At 36.2% G+C, this 22,235-nt stretch overlaps 1 protein-coding gene across 5 annotated transcripts in view; it reads right to left on the bottom strand.

Moving 5' to 3' along the window:
* Window positions 1–1,208: 1,208 nt before the first annotated feature.
* The window catches only part of GGNBP2 (gametogenetin binding protein 2), a 35,606-nt gene continuing 14,579 nt past the window's right edge, over window positions 1,209–22,235 (bottom strand). For 2 of the 5 annotated variants that reach the window (XM_081270013.1, XM_081270014.1), the window contains exons 6-15: window positions 18,342–18,467; window positions 18,137–18,250; window positions 11,686–11,895; window positions 10,436–10,610; window positions 8,642–8,836; window positions 5,474–5,621; window positions 4,242–4,367; window positions 4,012–4,160; window positions 2,688–2,936; window positions 1,209–1,840 (exon numbers count right to left, since the gene is read on the bottom strand). In XM_081270013.1, the coding sequence (XP_081126139.1) occupies window positions 1,637–1,840; window positions 2,688–2,936; window positions 4,012–4,160; window positions 4,242–4,367; window positions 5,474–5,621; window positions 8,642–8,836; window positions 10,436–10,610; window positions 11,686–11,895; window positions 18,137–18,250; window positions 18,342–18,467 (1,696 nt within the window). In that variant the 3' untranslated portion in view covers window positions 1,209–1,636. The remainder of the gene's footprint in view (window positions 1,841–2,687; window positions 2,937–4,011; window positions 4,161–4,241; window positions 4,368–5,473; window positions 5,622–8,641; window positions 8,837–10,435; window positions 10,611–11,685; window positions 11,896–18,136; window positions 18,251–18,341; window positions 18,468–22,235) is intronic. The other 3 variants (XM_081270015.1, XM_081270017.1, XM_081270016.1) reach the window with 3 other exon arrangements.

Genomic DNA, 22,235 nt, shown 5'->3' on the forward strand with positions numbered 1-22,235 from the left:
CAACCCCAGCCCCAGTAAATGCAGTTTTTAACCAGGGTGTCCCTATGTTGCTCAGCCTTCCGAAGTGGCTGGGGTTACAGGTGCACACACCTGTTTCCCACGTCTCCTTTTTTTGGGGGTGGCAGGGTTGGTGGTACTGGGGATTGAATTCAAGTGCATTATTGCTGAGCCACATCCCCAGTCCTTTTTTTTTTTTTTTCCTTTTTTTTCAGAGAAGGTCTCACTAATTTGCTGAGGGTGGCCTCAAACCTGGATACCCCTGCCTCAGCCTCCTGAGTCACTGGGATTACAGGCATGCACCACTGTGCCCATGCATTATCCATTATTTTAAAGATAAGTATATGGATAGAAAAAGGGGTAAAGCATGATATAGACCACAGCACTGTAATCTCAGGCCAATGTGCTCCTAAACCTTCTCGAGTTGTTGGTTTTATTCAGAGTAGAGCTCACTTTGCTATCTGCTCACTCAGGGTATTCCACCAAAGTTCTGAAAACTGCCTCATTTCTGCATTCTTTATATCCTTCCAAAGAAAAAGGGTCTCTGGGGCCCAGGATGTTGCTCAGTGGATTGCCAAGCATGCACAAGGCCCCAAGATGATCCCCAGCACTGCAACAGAGAGAGATAAAGAAAAAAGATCTTTGAATATTAATTCAAGGAACATTCATTTGCCTATCCTGTGTTTTGCTCCAAGGACAAATATCAAAGCAAAACCAGCCATTGCTTTTAGAGATCTCAAAAGGACACCTGATTATAATGGTGGTGGAGAGGGGATAGGCCTCAGAGCCAAGTGCAGCCTTCTGATCCCAGTCACACATGTTGAGTAATTATTATATAAGCCTTAACTGAAATTCTGTCAAGTGTTGTTCTCTTACTTTTGGGTCAGTAGGAACCTCTGAATCTAAGAGGTGTTTTCTGTTACCACTTAGGGGATTTTAAATAATAACAAAGTTTTATGAAAAAGTAAGATGCTAGCCAGTATTTAAAGGTATTGCAGCAAATTTATTCTTTCAGAGAAAAAGACTAGAAACTGCTTTTCTCAATTGCCAACTCTGATCAAGGGAAAATTTTGTCTTCAACAATCCATATATCTCTATCCTCATATGCATTTCATCCTTACATAAACACTGGCCAAGTACCAAGTACAGGCAGCAAATACTAAAGTACTGCCACACATTAAGTAGAAACGTACACCAAATTCTACTATGCGTATTAATAAATATTCTTTATTTTAAATTTTGCACATCGCGCTTTAACATTACATCCAAACATTTCGCAAGTGGATGTCTACTTTGTAAAACCATATATTCAGCTCATTGTCATTTCTGTACAGAAGTATAAGTACAACATTACTTTTTGCCACTAAGTTGCTTTAGTAAGTCTCACAGGAAGAGAAACATTTAATGAAAAGAGATGGCTTAAATCATATGGCAGGCCTGCGCAGCCACAAAACTAAGGACACAAGCCTGAAGAAAGAACAAACTAATGAAGTTACCTCCACCGTCTCCCAAAACAAGAAAGAATCACATTGATTTAAGATAAAATTTTGCCATAAGTCACTAAATTAAGTTTTTTTGAAAGAGAAGGCGCAGTAGTCATCTTGAGTGTTTCATTGAAAGACAGAGCTATTTTATTTATTTAATTTGCTCCAGCCGTTGTCAACCAGCCACTACAAATGGGCCTCTTGTGGTCATTTAAGCGGCAGTATTTGTTAAATTTCTCCTTCAGATGCTGCCGGTATTGTTCTCTATTGCTGTAGAAAGACTGATTATTAGCCATAAATGACTGTATTTCGTCTTGTGAGATAAAGATTTCCTCATCTGAAGTACATTCAGACTCATCCTGCAAATTAAAGCAGTAGTTAAGATCATGACTTTGAGAATGCAAAATGCTATGCTGACAGACTAGAAGGACAGCTAAAAATTAAAGCTTTTTAGTTTCAGTTCAGTCACACTAAGTCTTTAGTTGGAGTATTTACGGAATAAGCATCATATCCTTCTGTCTTAGAAAGTAATAAGTGAGAATAAAATCTATCTATTTAGAATAAAATCTAAATTCTATTTGGTTTGAAACCCCGAATCTACAATTTATCCTAGATGCCTCTGAGTCCATCAGAGTATCACCATAGGTGTCTACCTTTGAAAAAAATGATTAATTAGAGATGGTTGCAACAACTAGTTAAGCAAATCTGAACCAAAATTGCCATGCATGTGGGACCCTCTTACCGCCTCCACCCCCATCACTTATGGATCTGGTATAATTAAAGTCTCAGGAGTTGATGTCAATTATAAAGAGTTTTCCAAGCTCAGTTCTGCTTTTATATCACATGACACCTAAAGGAAGTAAACTAGAATGCAAGCTCTAGTTCAGATTCTATATTTTCTTTTCTGATCTAGAAGGGTAGCTACTAAAACTTACCACTCAGGTGGAATTTGCTTATAGAACTCTTTACTGAGGCAGTTCCTAGATTAAATGCTACCTCTATCCCATTCTCCCAAGTAGTCGCTTCTAACTTTGAGATGAAGAAGAAAGTGTGCTCTACAGCAGTTATGTAAAACACCAATGGGAGAAATAGTCACAAAATAATGGAATATTACCCTATGTTTTTTAAAAAGTGTCTCTCTATGCCCCACCTGAAACCCTGAAATACTATCCCCTTATCCACAATAAGGCATAATGTACTACTTACAAGGAGTTCAACTAAGCTCTTGGCACCTTTTCCGGAATCAGGACCAAACAACATTTCTGTGGGTTCTGCAAACTGTGGTACATTTTTCCTATGCTCAAACCAAGGCAGTGGCTGCCCACCCTTTTCAGCACTGCAACAGCTTTCAGGATGTGCATCTTTGGTCTTGTCGCGGTGAAACACTGTGTGCACGGTATTTCCTGAGGTCTCTCGATTACCTGGATCTGTAATACAGCTTCCAAGCTTTTGGATCTAAAACCACAACAAAAGATTTCCCAAGTAAAAGGCAGAGAATAGAGACTAGGGTTGTGGCTCAGTGGTAGAGTACTTGGGTTCGATCCTCAGAACCACATTAAAAAAAAAAAAATGAAATAAAGATATTATGTCCATCTACAACTCAAAAAATCGAACCCAGGGCCTCACATGTGCTAGACAAGCACTCTACTGCTGAGCTACAACCCCAGCCCCGGTGTTAAATCTTTAGAAGGAAAACTCAGTAACAGCAACAGCTGCCAATTACTAAATACAACATATCTTAGATGCTATGCTAATCTGCCATATAATCTCATTTCCTCTTCATAGACCCTAGAATGATAGAAAATAGATAGAAATATTACCCAATTTTACAAATTGGAAAAAACTAAACAAATTTCTCAAGACTACATAGCTAATAAGTGAAAAAGTATTATGAAGAGAATGAACTAGATTTATAATTTGTAGACTTGTGGACAAATACCCTCATCCCCCGCTTGGCCCATACCCTTTCATACACACACAACCACAAGATGAGCAACCAATGGAAGTGCATGAAATACTCATTCTTAAAAAAAAAAAAAACAACTCTATACTCAGCCATAAAGAAAAATGAAATTATGGCATTTGCCAGTAAATGGAAGGAATTGAAGATTATCATGCTAAGTGAAATAAGCCAATCCCAAAAACCAAAGGCTGAATGTTCTCTCTGATAATATGGATGCTAACACACAATAAGGAGGGAAGTAGAGAAGAACAGAAGTTCTTTGGATTAGACCAAAAGGAATAAAGGGAAGGGGAATAGGAAAAAGCAAAATGAATCAGACATATATGAAAACACCACCAGTGAAACTCCATATCATATACAACCACAAGAATGGGAAGTTATACTCCATATATGTATAACATGTCAAAATACATTCTACTGTCATATATAACTAAAAAAAAAAAAAAATTAAAAAATTTTTAAAAGCAACAAAAACAAAACAAATCCTAGCAGCTAAGGTGTACATTCACTTCAAGGAAAATAGATCGTTCAACAGCAAAGGTTTAAATTGCAATTTATGACACTTACATGTTCATCACATTTCAACAACTTGCTTTTCTTTTTCTTCTTTTTATTTTTTCCTTTTGTGTTGTTCTCTTCGGAATTTGCCCAACATTCAACGCAACTATCACCATCATCTTCTTTGTCTTCACAGTGATGAACACAGGAGTCATCACCTGCAAAAATCAATAATCATTCTTATTTATGTTCTTAAGTCAGCCATGTAGAAATAATTGGGAAGATTAATCTGAACCTACCGTGTTCATCATGATTACAAATGCCTTCAGTGCAGGCAACATCTGAACCCTCCCGGGAACCTGTTTCACTCCCCTCCATGCTAGATGAATATCCACAATCACTACCATTACAGTGTGGAGATATGCCTGAGAAAAAAAATGAGAGTTAAAATTAATATACCAGGATTTATATTAGGACAAGGAAAGAACCAACTGGGAGACACAGAAGATCTTCAAAATTGGTGGTTTATTGAAAATGAGTGAATAAATGAAAATGTGATGAGGGATTTACAGCTTTGTGCTTTTGTCAAACAATAACAAATTAAAGAACAAAGAGAAAAGAAATATTAAGCATCTGACTAAAGTATATGCTTTCAGCAAGAATATAAAGCAATTTTTTTCTTGTTGTTTTAAATTTTGAGACAGGTCTTATTAAGTTGCTTAGGGCCTCTCTAAGCTGCTGAGGCTAGCCTTGAACTTGCAATCCTCCTACCTCAGCCTCCTGAGCACCTGGGATTATAGGCATGTACCGCTATACATGGCTATAAAGCAATTTTTAAATTCTGGATTCCAAAATCTCTAAAAAGTTCTTATATTTAGGGTCGGGGTTGTAGCTCAGTGGTAGGAAGCTAGCCTAGCACATGTAAGGCACTGGGTTCCATCCTCAGCACCACACAAAAATAAATAAAGGTACTGTGTCCATCTATAATTTAAAAAGATTTCTTTAAAAAAATTCTTACATTTAAAAATATTTTTTGGTGGTATTAGGGGTTGAACCCAGGAGTGCTCTACACTGAGCTACATCCCTAGTCCTTTTTATTTTTATTTTGAAATAGGTCTTGCTAAGTTGCCCAGGCTGTTCTTGAACTTGTGATCCTCCTGCCTCAGCCTCCCAAGTAGCTAGGAGTACAAGCATGTGCACCACCACATCCAGCAAACTCTTATATTTAAAAGAAAGAACAAACTCAGTAGATTTTTTTCATGGGGGGGGGGGGCTGAGGGGGGAGAAGGGGGCACTACCAGGATTGAATCAAGGGGCACTCAGCCATTGAGCCACACCCCTAGCCCCCTTTTTTTTTCTGTATTTTATTTTGAGACAGGATCTCACTCAGTTGTTTAGGGCCTCAGTAAATTGCCTAGGCTGGCCTTGAATTTTCGATCCTCCTGCTTCAGCCTCGTGAGTCACCAGGATTATAGACGTGTGCCACTGTGCCCAGCAAGAGTTAAATTTTGAAAATAAATTATTTACTTACCTTTTTTTATTTTAGGGGACCCCAAAAGATTGCCACTGCTAGGACAGGTACATGATGTATTTTCGTTGGTAACAATTACTTCTACACAACTATTACCATCTTCAGTGCTGCCACAGGCTTTGCAGCTATTTTCTATGAAGTCTGCTTCCTTTAAGTATGAACATTAAGAGATGGTAAAAAGATTAATCTCCATAATGGCTACATTTCAATTTCTTTTACTAATTAGGAGTTACAAAGTTACCAATTGAAAATATTCTTCTCATGAAAAATAATCAAGCCACTTCAAGACAGTAAACTATCAGAGAATAAGTTAAGAGTTAATAGTACCAAGCAAATTTAGGATAGCAGCTATCTCAAAATGTGGTCTACTGACCTGAGGGCGGTTCCCTAGGTCAAAACTATTTTTATTATTAATACTTAGATACTATTTGCATTTTCACTGTATTAACACTTATAATGACATATTAACACTTATACTTTTGGTGTCAGTACACCAAAGCAATGGTGTACTAAAAAGTACACTAAAAGTCATCATATTCTTCACTTGTCATGCACTTGCAGCAAAAATAAATAAAAGATATCCCCCCCCCCCCCAATCACTGGGGATTGAGCCCAGGACCTACCACATGCTAGGCAAGGACCCAACCACTAAGCTAAATCCCAAAGTCATTTTTTAAATTCTGAGACAGGATCTCACTAAGTTGCTAAGACAGGCCTTGAATTTTTAATCCTCATGCATCAACCTTCTGAGTAGCTGGGGTTACAGGCATGTGCCACTATACCACCTTATGAATGTCTTTGATGAAGCAGTAAAAATATTCATTTTATTAGATATCAACTATGAACAAGAGGTCTTTTATACACTCTACATGACAGATGGAAAGTATGCTTAAAGCACTTATGTTGCATACCAAAGTACAATGGCTATCTCAAGGAAAGATATTTGTGCAACCGAGCTGCAAGCTAAATTAGTTGCTTCTTTCCTGGAACCTCAGTTTCACTTGAAAGAATGACTGAGAGAACTATGGTTATTCAGACTTGGATATTTAGCAGGTATTTCCTTTAAAATGAATGAAGTCTGTTACTTCAAGGAAAACAATAGGGGGTCTATTATTGTCAATGATAAATTTTAGCCTTTGAAATAATTGTCAGAAATTTAAAAATCTGCATATAGTGTTGTAAACTTGAAGCTTCCTAATACAAAGATTTCTCTGTGTGTGTGTGTGTGTGGGGCGGGGTGTGGGGAGGAGTACTGGGGATTGAACTCAGGAGCACTCGACCACTGAGACTCAGCCCTACTTTGTATTTTATTTAGAATCTGAGTTGCTTAGCGTCTTGCTTTCGCCAAGGCTGGCTTTGAACTCGAAATCCTCCTGTCTCAGCCTCCTGAGCCACTGGGATTACAGGTCTATTTTTCTCTTTTGAGATGGGGTCTTAGCATGTTTCCTAGGATGGTCTCAAATTTGTGGGCTCCCATGATCTCAATTCAGCCTCCAAGCAGCTAAGGCTACAGATGTGTACCCCACACAGCTCTACTACTTAAACACTTATCTAATGAGGTAAGTAGTGATTTTTTAATATATGTGATTATCCAACATTATGTAATGAAATGTCAGTATCTGGATGATCTGTATAACTCAGTGAACCAGTATCTTTCAAATGAATTCCAATGCACATTACATGCATGAGTAAAAGACCTATTCAAAGTGTAACATAGGGCTGGGGATGTGGCTCAAGCGGTAGCATGCTCGCTTGGCATGCGTGCGGCCTAGGTTTGATCCTCAGAACCACATACAAACAAAGATGTTGTGTCGGCTGAAAACTAAAAAATAAATATTAAAACTCTCTCTCTCTCTCTCTAAAACAAACAAACAAACAAACAACAACAACAAAAAAACAAAGTGTAACACAGTCCAAAAGATTTTAATTTAACAGATTATGAAGGCTGGGGATGTAACTCAGTAGTAAAGGACTTGCTGAGCATGCACAAGTTTTAATTCCTAGAACCACACAAAAAAATAAAAGAATATGTTTTAAAGGGCATTTATAAAATGTCCAATCCACATTACAACTAATCTTTCAGAAACGAATACTTCTTGAGTTGAAGTATCAAAGAATATATTCAACTATATGAAAAAGCTATAGTAAAATAATCCCCCTATTTCCTATCATATACATATGTCTGTGTGAGACCAGACTTGATTCACATGCTTCCAACCAGGCTAACAACACAACCCAAGTAAATGCAGAGGCAGATAAAACAACTTAAGTGATCCTTTTAAAGATATTTGCATTAAAGATATTTGCAAAAATATAAGAATATTCTTTTTTCCCCCAAATAGCTATTAAAAAAAAGTCAATTGATTAACATATAATGGGCTTATGGTTTTTTGTTGTACTAGGGATTGAACCCAGGGGCACTCTACCACCGGGCTACATTCCCAGCACCTTTTTCAAAATTTTAATTTAATTATAGACAATAACTTAATAAGTTGCCCAGGCTGGCCTCAAACTTGTGGCCCTCCTGCCTCAGTCTCCCTAGTCACTGGGATTAGAGGCAAGTGCTACTACCCTAGCAAGGATTATGATTTTTAAATTAATAAATAAATTAAAAGTATTATTAAGTATTTTTTAAAAAGCTCTTTGAGTACCTTAATTTTTAAGACTATAAAAGGATCCTGTCACCAAAAAATTGAGAACTGCTCTAGATCATACACAGAGCTAACATTCCACATTTTGACTTTGATCTAACAGCACAGTAAAGTCAGGTAAAGAGATAACTATTCAACATTGTATAAAACAAACGCAACACATTAAAAATTTGGCTTACACAGAAAAAGCCAACACACCATCTGCAGGAGCTCACATCTGGAAAAGCACAGTAAAAAATGTCCAAATCTAGCCAGGGTGGTGGCGTATATCTGTAATCCCTGTGAGTTGGGAGGCTGAGACAGGAGGATCACAAGTTCGAAGCCAGCCTCAGCAATTTATCAACACCCTGTCTCAAAATAAAAAATACAAAGGACTGGGGACATAGTCAGTGGTAAAGTGCTCCTGGATTCAATGCCCAGTATTAAAAAATTTAAAAATGCCCAAATCTAGCAAAAAACAATACTTCTATCCAAAGCAATATCTATACACATATGAGTTGGTACTAAAGAATACTACCTTCTCTGGGCTTACTTCCTTTTCATCTGCTGTTTGTAAAGGAGTAGGAATATCACATACACACTTATTTTTTCGTCTATTCTTCCGTTTTTGGCGTTTCTTTTCTTGCTTGAGTTCTCTTACTCGTTCCTCTTCTGAAAATTCCTCACAGAGTTGTTCCAAGCGGCTAATACCCTGTACTTTTTCCACAGTCATCTATTATAAAAATAATTCGAGAGTAAACATTGATCATAACTTCATTTTTCCATGGGAATTCCCATTTGTTAAATTTCAATATCACACACATACAAATATTATTTCATGCTGCAATTTTACCAGTTTGCATAAAGAATTTTAAACTTTAGTACCACTGTTTTTCCCTTTTGCAGTGGTAGGGATCAAACCCAGGGCCTTGGCCTTGTTTTAATATTTTAAAAAACCATTCAGAAAGTCAACGTACGACTAATCCCTCTTGGGAAGTTATACTTAACATAAACTCCTATTCCAAACCAGCAATCTCTTTCTTTTAAATTTCAGAATTTCAATGATGTAGAATGAATAATAGTTCATTTCTTTACACAAAGAAAAGAGTATTTAACCTAATTAGATGATCTAATCTCTTAAGACACAAAACATACAGAGAGAAAAAGAACTAAAAATCTGTTCAACGAAAATTAGTATGAATCTCAAACTCTCCAGAACAGGGTGCTTCAAAGTTCATGGGCTTGTGGAAATGTTTCCATCCATTCCCAAAAGGAACTAGTGAGCCAGTTAAAACGCTACAACTATGCTTTGGCATATACAAAATATTTGCTAGCCAAATACGTATGTTGTATGAAAAAAACATTACCAAACACAAGTACTAAATTCAAGAGTAGCATTATAAAAAGCCTTCAGTATGCTTCCAAAAATATTTATTTTGTGTGTGGTACTGGAGATCAAACCCAGGGCCTTGTGCATGCCAGGCAAACAGTCCACCAGTGAACTATATGAACTACACCTTCAGTCCCTAAAAGTTGCATCATGGCATGCATATCCCATTTATTTTAAACAACTGGACATCAGACAAACTGGAACTCATTAAAGATTTCTAATTTTGTTGCTTACTATTTGTTGTTCTTAACTTTTCATTAGTTATTTTTCATAGTAGCATCTTTTTAATCAGCCACTTTAGTTTCTAACTCTAAGAAAGTCCAAAAACTAAGGCTGGTGATATAACTGGATTAAAAAAATAAAGAAAAATCTACAAACTTCTAAATTGCAGTTCCCTAGGGCCCCTCTCTATTCAAAGCCAAGAAACTTCAGAAGTGAATCAAAGCTCTGAGGCACAAGTGGTTTAAGATTAAGATTAATTAAGATTCAATTAATTAATTAAGATTCAATCCAGTAACTTGACTGAGCACTCTTGGACATGGAAGCAGCCTACTATTCCTTTATTTTATTTTTTGGTACAAGGGATTGAACCCAGGAGCTCTTAACCACTGGAGCCACATCCCAGGCCTTTTTAATATTTTATTTAGCAACAGGATCTCACTAAGTTGCTTAGGGCTGCATTAAATTGCTGAGGCTGGGCTTTTTTGTTTTTTGTTTTTTTTTAATATTTATTTTTTAGTTGTAGTTGGACACAATATACTTATTTATTTTTATGTGGTACTGAGGATCGAACCCAGGGCCTCCCACATGCGAGGTGAGCACTCTACCGCTGAGCCACAACCTCAGCCCCTGAGGCTGATTTTAAACTTGCAGTTTTCCTGTCTCAGCCTCATGAGTTGCTGGGATTATAGGAAGGCACACCTGGCAGTCTACTGTTCTTACCTCAAAGCTTTTTCGTAAAGCATCAACACCAAGATAGAAAAGCATCTGCCATGTCTGTTCTTCTGCCCGTAATTTTTGCCAGATTCGATGCAATCTTTCATAAAGATGAATTCCCAAGCAAGTTAGAACTTCTTCTTGAGCTATATCTATTGTCTTAGCATGCCTTTCTCTTCGCCTATAAAGGAGAATAAATCACACATTAATTCCTAACACTCTTAACTAAAATAATAAGAGATGAATAACACATCTTCAAGTTTAGATTTAAACAAAATCTACCAAATAACAAGACAGTTACATGTTTAAATTCAATATAAACATAAATACACAAGCACACAAGTATGTAACCAACAAGAAATTATATATACAAGTAGAACATAATCCTAATATTGCTAAAAATAGTAATTCAGGAACTGGCTCTAAAGAGATGAGTTTTAGGGCACAGAGAAGTCATGTAAGTGTCTACTTCACAGTAGACATGACAGTTCCTTTCATGTTCCAATTGTAGCAAAAATGCCTATTTGTTGTTTGGTTGGTTGGTTAGTTGGTTGGTTGGTTTTGAAGGAGAATAGAGAAAGGCAATGCCAGGGTGATTTAATCAAGGGCAAAAAAAAAAAAAAAAAAACCCCTCTAGGCTAGTCTCAATAGAGTGTTCATAGTACTACAATGATAAAAGAGGTCTCTGAATTCTAAAATGCCTGGTTGAAAGTAGGCACTCAAATGAGGTTTCCTAGACCACAGATATAAACCACACAAAGGATTTGATTTATGCTATGAACAAGTTCTTCTGATTTTATTTTCACAACAAAGTCAGATATGACATGTTAGAACCTAACATATAAGAACCTTATATAATTTAACAATAATATAAAGTACACAGTTCATGAATTACATTCAATAAAGCATTTCTTAACCCCCTGCTAAAAAGATCTTACTTCTATGCAAACACCACCACTGTGAATAAAATCTAAACATGATAATGCATGAAGAAAAAAATCCTTCTAATCATTTTCAAGTGAAAATGATAATTTATAATAATGATAGCCAAAAGAAGCAGGGGGGGGGGGGCTGCCTCCCTTCCCTTCAAGCAAGGAGCAGAGGACTAAACCACACACCACAGTTTTTCCATATTTTCACTCAATCAATATAGGCATACTTCATACATATATGTACTGAGGCAGAAGATGAGGGAAATAAACTTAGTAATAAAATGAAGCAAAGCGCTAGATAGCCCATTCTAGCAAACTACATACTCATACCCTCCTGCGAACTCTGGCTCGGCACGACCCAAAAGATGAGCAATGAAGTCTGTTTCACAGCAAACATGTATGTGTCGCTCATGTGGACAGCACCGCAAGCCTTCATAAAGTGCAGCACAGTAGCCCTTTTCTTTGCTGCAATCAAGCTCACCAATAAGGATATTGTATGCTCGAAGGACTTTATTTTTGCAATCAGTGCAAAACCTGTTGAAAATTAAAACCTCGAAATTAAGAAGTGGCTATGTAATTATTTCATGCAGCATATAACAGTATACTATACACTCCCCTCCCAGATAGAGCATTTTTTAAAAAAAGCCTCCATACACACATTAAAAACATACACACGGCTGAGCACACTGGCACATGCCTGTAGTCCCAACTACTCAGGAGGCTAAGCAGGAAGATGGTTTGAGTCCAGGAATTCTAGGCCAGCCTGGGCAACACAGCAAGATCCCATCCCAAAAACCAAACAAACAAAACAAAACAAAAACATATACATGTAAGATAAACACAAATTTGGGATTACATGAATATAGCTAGATTGTCATTTGGAAGTGATTTTTTTAAAAGTAGAGAAGCACATCGCCTAAAAGAATGAGGCAGATATTTACTTATTATTTCATAAAATACATGCCCAAAATGTATTAGTTACCAAGGGCTAGCATATCTCTCTTTCAAGGGCTATTTGTACAGATCAGAAATAAAACAACAGAGGCAACAAACCAATGACTCTTAGCCAAGTTCTCTCTTCTTCCCATCTCTTAAAATAATTAGTTATCTTCTGCCAATAAACTTTGATATAAATTTTTATTACAACATTTTAGCACATTACTAGTTAAGCATTTGGAGGTGAGGCTAGGGATGGAGAGAAGAATGACAAAGTGTTACAGGCATTTCAAATTTTACTTATAATTTCCAAAATGTCAAATTATTTCTTCCAAAAATGTATATATCTCCATACACAGACATAATATAGAGAACATATACACAGAAACGTGTTCAAACTGAAGTGTATATAATGTGTCAAAAGTACAGAAGAATTATGTCAATTTAGAGGAGAAAGAATGTTTTCACATTTATCAATCAGAAATAAAACAATAGAGCCTGGTTTCTTCATCTTTGAATTCCTGAAACAAGTAAGAACTTGGCTTAATAAAAAAAAAAAAAAAAGAAAGAAATCAGGCTCACAATTTTACTAACTGGCTCTCTAAGAACAGCTGTGATAGAACTAGGAAATTTTGATCTCTGACTTAAATTCATCTTCCAAGCGAACCCAACAACTCCCATGACTTTAGCCAACATGTCTATAATGACTCATGACACTATAGCTGTGTTCAAGTCTCTGTTCTTGCCTGAAGGCCAAACCCATATTGAAAATAGTGAGACAGCAGAGATAGGAAATACTGTTCTGTGTTCTCTCTTGATCCCTCTTAAAAGTCAACCAGTCTAGAAAAACCTCAGTTAATTCTAAATTCTCCCCCAAGTCCGCCAATTAAGGGTGGAGTCAATTAACATTCATTCTGTCTTTTCTACATCTCTTGTAAGTCCCTTCTTTTCGATTCCCTCAGCCCTGGTTTTAAAAGTTGAACAAGAAGAAAGCAATAAAATAAAAATAAAAAGCTTAACTGGCTTCCTTAATTCCACTCTTGCTGGTGCTAATGCATTTCTCACACCAAAATAATATTTATAAATATTATTTTGTTGTTTATTAAAGTATTGTTTCTCCGTTTGAAAATAATGCTCTGAATTCCTATTATTTCTGTTTTGTTCTTTTCTTTTGGAGGGAGGGTGTAGGTAATGGGGGTTGAACCCAGAGGTATTTACCACTGAGCTATATCCCCAGTCCTTTTCACTTTTTATTTTGAGACAGGGTCTTTACTAAGTTGCTGAGGCTGGGAACTTGTGATCCTCTTGCCTCACCCTACTGAATTGATGGGATTAGAGGCATGTGCCACCTGCCCAGGTTTTTTTAAAGAAGGAAACAGGGTTTTGTTACATTGCCCAGGCTGTCCCCAAACACCTGAACTCAAAGTGATCCTTCTGTCTCAGCCTCCTGAGTAGCGAGGAATAGCTAAGAGTACAGGTACACACTACCTTGCCAGTCTGCTATTATTTCTGATTCATGCTTCTTACTACAGTATTTATTCTTATAATTGCCACACATTACTTTGGTGCATATGTCTTTCTGACCTGATAGTGGATAACTGTGCTTCTTTAAATGTATAAAGGTTAAATTAGAGGCCCCCCTGGATAAACAGAGGCAATAATGCTGACAAGCAACATTAAATCATTTTATTTACCTAACACTTTAAAAATGAATATAGGTGCAGTGGCACACACCTGTAATACCAGTGACTTAGAGATAGAGGCAGGAGGATTGCAAGTTCAAGGCCAGTCTTAGCATATTACATAGGGCAATGATTTCTTGTGTATGACACTAAAAGCAGAGGTAACTGATACAAGACAATAGGGATTTCCTCAAACTTTAAAACTTTTGCACAGCTGGGAGTGGTGGCAGGCAAATGGTCAGTAATCCAAGCTACTCCTAAACGCTAAAGAAAGAGTATTGCAAGTTTCAGGTGAGCCTGGGCAACTTAAAGAAACTGTCTCAAAAATAAAAAGGGCTGGGAATATAGCTCAGTGGTAGTGTTTTTGCACAGCATGCACAAGGCCCTGGATTCAATCCCCAGTGCCACAAATATTAAATAAATAAAGGTTAGGAATATAGCTTATTGGCAGAGTACTTGCCTAACATGCAGGAATTCCTGGGTTCAATCCCCAAAACCACATCAACAACAAAAAAAGACTTTGTATAAGAAAGGACCAATCAGCAGTGTGAAAAGACAACCATGGAATGGGAGAAATATCTGTAAACCATATATTGGATAAGGGGTTAATATACAACTCTCACAATTCTGTAAAAACAACAAAAATCAAATAACCTGATAAATCATAATGGCAGAGCACTGCTCTAGCAACCCTATAGTACTAGAAGTCCTAGTTTGGGGGTTTAATCCTCAGCAATGAGGGGGGGAAAAAAGATAAATGAACTGAACAGACATTTCTCCAAAGATGATATACAAATAGTCAACCACAATTAGAAAAGACCTCATACCTATTAGAATGGGTTCTATTAAAAAACAAAAAATAACAAGTGTTGGCAAGGATGTTGAGAAATTAGAATCTCTGCACAATATTGGTGGGAATACAAAATGGTAGAGCACCATGGAAACCACTATGGAGGTTCCTCAAAAATAAAACTACCATATGATCCAGCAATCCCCCTCCTGGGCATAAGAAATATTTGCAGCAGTATTCACAATAGAGATTTGGAAGCCACCTAAATATCCATCAATGGATGGATAAAGAAAATATGTTATAGAAATATATTGGAACATTAGCCAGCTTTTTTTGTTTTAAAGAGAGAGAGAGAGAGAGAAAGAGGGAGAGAGAGAGAATTTTAATATTTTATTTTTCTTAGTTTTTGGCAGACACAACATCTTTGTTTGTATGTGGTGCTGAGGATTGAACCCGGGCTGCACGCATGCCAGGCGAGCACGCTACCGCTTGAGCCACATCCCCAGCCCCACATTAGCCAGCTTTAAAGAGGATTAGGGTTAGGGTTAGGGTTAGGCTCATGTCTGTAGTCCCAGATACTTAGGACAGAAGGATCACTTAAGCCCAGAGTCTGACACCAGCTATATCGAAACTCTCATCTACTTAAACAAACAAACAAACAAAGAAAAGCCAGGTGTGGTGGCACACACTGGGTGTAATCCCAGTAACTCAGGAGGCCGAGGCAAGAGAATCACAAACTAGAGGTCAGCCCCAACAATTTAGCAAACAACTTTGTGAAATCCTGTCTCAAAATATAAAATAAAAAGAATTGAAGGAATGACTCAGTGATTAAGCACCCCTAAGTACCAAAAAATAAAATTAAAAATTTTTAAAAGAGAAATTCTGTCCTATGCTACAACATGTATGAATCTTGAGGGCATTAAGTCTAGCAAAAATAGGCCAATCACAAAAATTCAAAATACTCATTTCACTTTTGTGAAGTTATCTCAGATCATCACAAAAACAGAAAGTAGAATGGAAGTTGCCAAGGGATAGGGGAAGGAGAATCAGGGAGTGTGTTCAATGGGTATAATTTTAGTTATGTAAGATGAAAAAATTCTGAAGATCTTTTATATAACTATGGTTAACAATGTTGTAACATGTTTAAAAATTGTTAGGAGAAGCCACGCATGGTGGTACATACCTATAACCCCACCCAGTGCCATGGGACACTGAGGCAGGAGGACTGCAAGTTTAAAACCAGCCTCAACAACTTGGCAAGATCCTATCTCAAAGTTTTAAAAAAAGGGCTGGAGATATGGCTCAGTGGTTAAGCATCCCTGGGTTCAATCCCAGGTACCAACAACAAAACACAACAACAACAAAAAATTGTTAGGAGGGTAAATTTATGCTTTTTGTTCTTTTATAAAGAAAAAAAGGAAATTTTTTCCTTTCGGTGAGGAAAAATGAACACAGAAAAAACAATACTTCTACATTTTTCAGGTTAGAAATGGTAACTTTAGTCAAGTAAACAAATAGAATAAAACTTGAAATACTTCTCCCCTATCTTATTGCCTTAAATCCTCAGAGTAGTTTAATATGTTTGATTATACAACTATAATTAAGTATGCAGCAAGTGCTTGTCCAACATGCAAAAGGCCCTGGGTTTATATGGGACTTGGGGCATAGTTCAGTGGTAGAGTGAGTGCTTAGCATGCATGAGGCCCTGGGTTTAATCCCTTACACACACACACCCCAAAAAAAGAAAGAAAAAAATTATGGAAGCAGAAATGAAAGTGATTTTTCCCATATGCAAAAGAAATATTGCCCATGAATTTTAAAACTTTTAAAGCAGAGGGTTCAGTTTCCTAAAACCTCATTTCTAATGATGTACTATCATAATACTTAACTAGCTAAATGGTGTTGTTAAATCTTTATTATAAAGCTCTAAAAAAAAAGTACATACTGCCAACAAAGTATATTAGACATTCTGAAATGTCTAAATGATGATGGTAATGATTATATCTGATTATACCTCAAAAACTCAAACTGTACCTGAAACAAGAACTAGAAATAGGAATAATAAAGATCTGCAAATCCAGCATGCAAGCGTTCACTGATAATTCTTCCTACATTGTCAGATATCATTCCAAGTAAACCTTACTATGTATCATCTATGCTGACAAATTCAACTTAATCCTACAATAAATCCTACAAGATTAATACCATCATTTTTATCTTAAGGAAGACAAAAAACAGGCAAAGAAAAATAACTTGTAGAAAGTTAAAATGGATAGAACTCAGAATCAAATCAATCTCCCTTACTGTCTTACCATACTTTATCTCCACCCTGAAGATATTTATAAAATAGACTCTACTTTCTTATGAATATAAAACACTGCCCCAAAATACAGGAAACTCTAAAACATTAGTTCTGAATAGTAACTTATCACAACCCACCAAAAAGCTATCTTTTGGGTAAACCAAATCATATATAAAGAGGAAGGATGTATGTTTTATGTCTCTATATAGTTTCCCCCAGCTCCAAATAATTGACATATGCTTTACTCTTTGGAATATAACCAAACTTCCTTACAAGGAAGTTTGTAACTGAAAAAAGAAATGAACTTTAGTATGTAGGTTAAGTCATTAGCTCATTGCCATATCAAACACCAATCTTGATAACACCAGTTGTAAAAAGCATTTACCTATGTTTTTTAGAAGTAGCCCCAAAGTAATTGTGTGTATCTGTCCCAAAGTCAAAGAACACATAACCACAAACCCAACATGTGACAAATTCATAACAGTAGAACTCCCCCCAAGAATGCCACCTCTAGATGGCTCCCTTACCAGTTTCCTTTCCTACTGCACTCTCCCTCCCTACGAATTTCCAAATGTTAATGACACTTAGAAAATTCCTTTGTAAAAGTAGTATTCTAAAAAGAAAAATCTGAAGTTACTTTTATAGTACATGAAGCACATGAATTCCAACTCTACTTAAAGGTCTTGGCAAATAATTATAGAAGAAATACTTCAAAATATTACAAAGTAAAAAGTACTAACTTTACTTTAATTTTGAAAATGCCATCATAAAATGATTTTATCATAAAAACAAGTGATTAAGTATACTTTGATTCAGTCAATCTGTGTTTCTTGAAAGGCTGGTCCAGAACAAATAGATAAAAAGTATAAAAAAGGAGACACTGGGTCAAACAAGGCTAACTCTAAAGTCATCTCATAAAAGAACTGCCTACCCTAACAATAAGCTCCGCCTACTGCCAGGGAAGGCTGGAGTGCTATCATACAAAGGAGGGCAGTGATAGGCCACTCTTGATGACTGACAGCTAAGGCACCTTCCACACTATATCATGAGGACCTTTAGACTTACCTGTGTTTTCGCAGATATGTTTCTAGTGTTTCTAAAAGACAACTAGAGTCAATTAAAACTACTTCATCCCTGCATTCTTGGGACATTAGTTCCCATACATCCATCCAACAACCTCTGCAGAAAGAACAAACATATTAGTGAAAAGGAGGAATACATAAAGGTAAAACGTTAAAAAAAGGCAGAATAAAGGATTGCTTGATTTTACCTGGCTGTTCCCTGGAAAGGTCCATAATGGAAAATGATCCTACACTTGCTGTCCTTCCTGTGGTCTTCACTACTTCTCTTATCTGTACTTAACTTCTCTGAACTGACACTGCTACTGCTCCCTTCACTGTAGTACAGTATAGTACAAAGCTTAGTGACACTGAGATAATCTGAAGGAATAATTTCTACAGTCTTAAAAGCATGAACTCATTAATATATTTAAGTATTAGTAGGGTACATTTACAAATTTGTATAATGATTACATACTTAATCATATTAAAATGTTATTTAAATATGTGCTCACATCTTTATATAAAAACTTGAGCTTGACTATAGTTTACCTAATATAAATTAACAACAATATTTACAGTCATCAAGATAGCAATTGGTTTATAAACTTAAGCATTTTATGAGCAAATATATTTGGTATGTTCTAAAGATGAAAGGGCTGAAAAAATTATATTTTTACCTATAAACATGGATCAACCTTCCACAAATTGAAAATTCTAATAAGTTTTAATCTACTTAATGTGATTGAATTTTTTTAAAAAAGCTAGTCCATGGCAACAAAACTTGTATCTACTTTCATATTTACAATTAGAGGGAAAGTCATAGATTAATTTTATTATAGTAAATAAGCTTTACACTTACTAAAATAAAGATGGTATACTAAGATGAATACTTTACATAGTCTAAATTAGTACTATATGATAATTATTTTAAAATCGACTTAAAACTCCCCCACTGGATTCAATGTAGTATTTGGTCATGAACTTTGCTTTGTCACATGTGTTCATTCCAAGAGAAATGGGCGTCTTATATTCCACTCAAGGAGAGTCGATTTTTCTTGAACAACTAGCAACTCTTCTGCAGGACTTGTTACAGTCCTATTTCTCAACCCCCAGCCTAAATCAGAAGCACATTCAGCACATTTGATCAGACCACCTTGGAATGCTCTAGAAATTCATTGCCTAGATACTTATGATAGAAAAACCTCTGAATATGTATTTACTTAAACTACTTTATATAGCTAAATAGGTATTTCTCAACCCCCAGCCCAACTAAGTTCACACAAATAATTCAGCTCCCTACTCCCTCACAAGGGCTCAGGCCAAGGTTCAACAAAAACCTCAACTCCTGCTCTACTTTCTATGTTAAATCCTTCTACTCACAGCCCTCATATTTCCTCTTTTTCTAATTGTTTTCATGACCCACAGCTCAAATCAGGAAATTAGCCATAATCTCTCTATTGTGTCCTATGAATTCATTTCTTCAAGATCAAACTTTCAAGCCAGGCATAGTGGCACATGCCAGGAATCCCAGCAACTCAAAAGACTAAGGGCAGGAGAATCATGAGTTCAAAGCCAGCCTCATCAAGTTGGTGAGGCCCTAAGCAACTTAGTGAGACCCTATCTCAAAATAAAAAGGGTGAGGATATGGCTTATTGGTTAAGCAACCCTGGATTCAATCCCCTGTTAAAAAAATAAATAAATAAAATAAAACTTTTAGAAAAAGTAGTCTTCTTTCTACTTTGTTCTATTCTTATCTTTTCCATTCACAGTTTAATCCATCACAAGCTCACAGTGTATTCACTTTTCCACCTACACCAATATAGACTCTGCTTTCACTCAACCATTGCTCTTCTCATCAGTTCTCAAATCCAGTGTCTACTTTGGGGCTCTCAATGAATCATTTCAGCACAGCTGACCAGACCACCTTGGAATGCTCTACCATTTAGTTACATCCTCAATACCTTCACTTTTAAATTAATTAATTTATTTAATTTTGAGACAGAGCCTTGCTAAATTTCTGAGACTGGCCTTGAACTTGACATCCTCCTGCCTCAGTCTCCCCTCGTGCCTCCCAAGTGGCCAGGATGTACATAGATATGTACCAACCCACCTGGCTCTGGCCACTCTTTCTCTAGTTTCTTTACTAGCTTCTTCTTTTCTACCATTAAACCAAATTCCCTGATATTCTTTTCTCTTAACCTACTCTTTCTCCAGGTGATTTTACATATCATTCTCTAAGATAATCCTCAGCTACAGACATACAAGAACTTTGGACTAAACCTTTCTTTAAGATCTCAAACTTACTCCCAGATAGACAATAACCTGGTTACTTGCATGGATATGAGAACACTCTCAGAAAAGATGACATAGATTGTTGCCATTTATTAGGCTAAAACCTAATGAGTCATATTATACTTTCCCTGGAGAAAGCATTAAAAAAATCAGGGAGGTATAACAATGAAAATATATAAAATGATGGTGACCAACCAAAGTAGAGAGGGTGACTTGACTAAAGAGACTATACTCACTCAATGGCCTGCTATCCACATAGCATGTTAGAATAACTAAAAAACTACCTGAATGGAGAGATTTTGCTTAAGATCAATTAATTCTATTCAACTGATTCCATACTTAGCAAACAACTTTCAAAAACATCTGACTTCCCATATATTGAGGATATAGCTAAAGGGGGATATGAATTCTGTGGAGGTTTTTGTTTATAAGCTAAAATATAGGAAAACAGCTATATGTCAATTAAATAAAAAATTAACTGACAAAGCAAAGTCACTGGAGAACAAAAGAGTAGATGAAATCCAAAGCAAAACTGGAAAGACTGGTCTTTAAATGAAGGCAGCAATGAGTACAGATGTATAATATGTGGGGTACCTGTTGCTTTTTAGTTCCTCAATGAAGAATATGCATAAAGGGGCTAAAGTGTAGCTCAACAGTACAGCACTTGCCTAGCATGTGTAAAGCCTAAGGTTCAAAAACCAATATAATGTGCATTTAAAAAAAAAAGAAGCAGAAGGCAGGCTTTTTACTATCCTATACTACTCTGTTCCTTCAGTCAAAAGATCACTCTCTACATGAGAAAACGTTGACAAAATTCTGCATTTAGAAAATCAGAAATTCTCTAAAGATATTGATAAATATGTAAAAGAACAAGTATCCTTAGGAACTATTTTAGGCTATATAAAGCTTTGCTGCTTTTAGCATATTCCCATGTTTAGATAGCATGCAATGTGAGTCCTTATATGGATACTGATTCAAACAAACCAAAGCAAAAAGACACTTAACAATACTAAGGGAACTCTTGAGTACTGACTGCATAATGTTAATTCTATGGGTATTATAATGGCATTGAGATTATAAAAGAAAATGTCCATGTATTTGGAAATGCACAAAGAAGTACGTAAGAGCCGAATACCATGATGCCTTGAACTTCCTTCAAAATACATCAGCAAAGGAAAAGGTATATAAATGAAACAAATGTAGAGTTTGGTAACTATTAAATCTGGGTGAAGGTACAAGGGTTGGGGAGTCTTTGTACAGTCTCTACTTATACTGGGGAAACTGAGGTGGTAGGACCACTTGAACATGAGTGTAAGAACAACCTACACTACACAGAGAGCCCATGTTTCAAAAAAGAAAAAAAATATATGGTACTACTTGTATAGTCTTCTCTTCTGAATTTATGATGGATTTCATGATAAAATTTTAAAAACTTTTCATTTCCAAGTATAGAGAGAGAGAAAAAAAAACCTAATACAGATCAGGAAGAGGGAGGAGGGGAGAAAAGTTACTGAGGAGTAAAATTAATCAAATTATGTCATATGCATGTACAAATGTGGCATTACAAATCCCACTATTATAATGCACCAATTAAAAAAAAACTCATAATATATTATTAACATTACCATCACCTGACCATCCAGGTCTTTATATTAGGGAGGAAAATGTCTATACAGTACTACCAATGATACTGAGATATTAAAAACTTAACTTCAAAAACTAACTCAGACTTAGAATTTTATATCATCCCATTCTCTCCAAAACAGAAAGTTACTTCTTAGAAACTCCCTTCAAATTCTGTGTCTTCTCCT

The sequence above is a fragment of the Spermophilus citellus genome (genome assembly GCF_964194105.1).
Source record: "Spermophilus citellus genome assembly, chromosome: 17".
Lineage (NCBI taxonomy): Eukaryota > Metazoa > Chordata > Mammalia > Rodentia > Sciuridae > Spermophilus > Spermophilus citellus.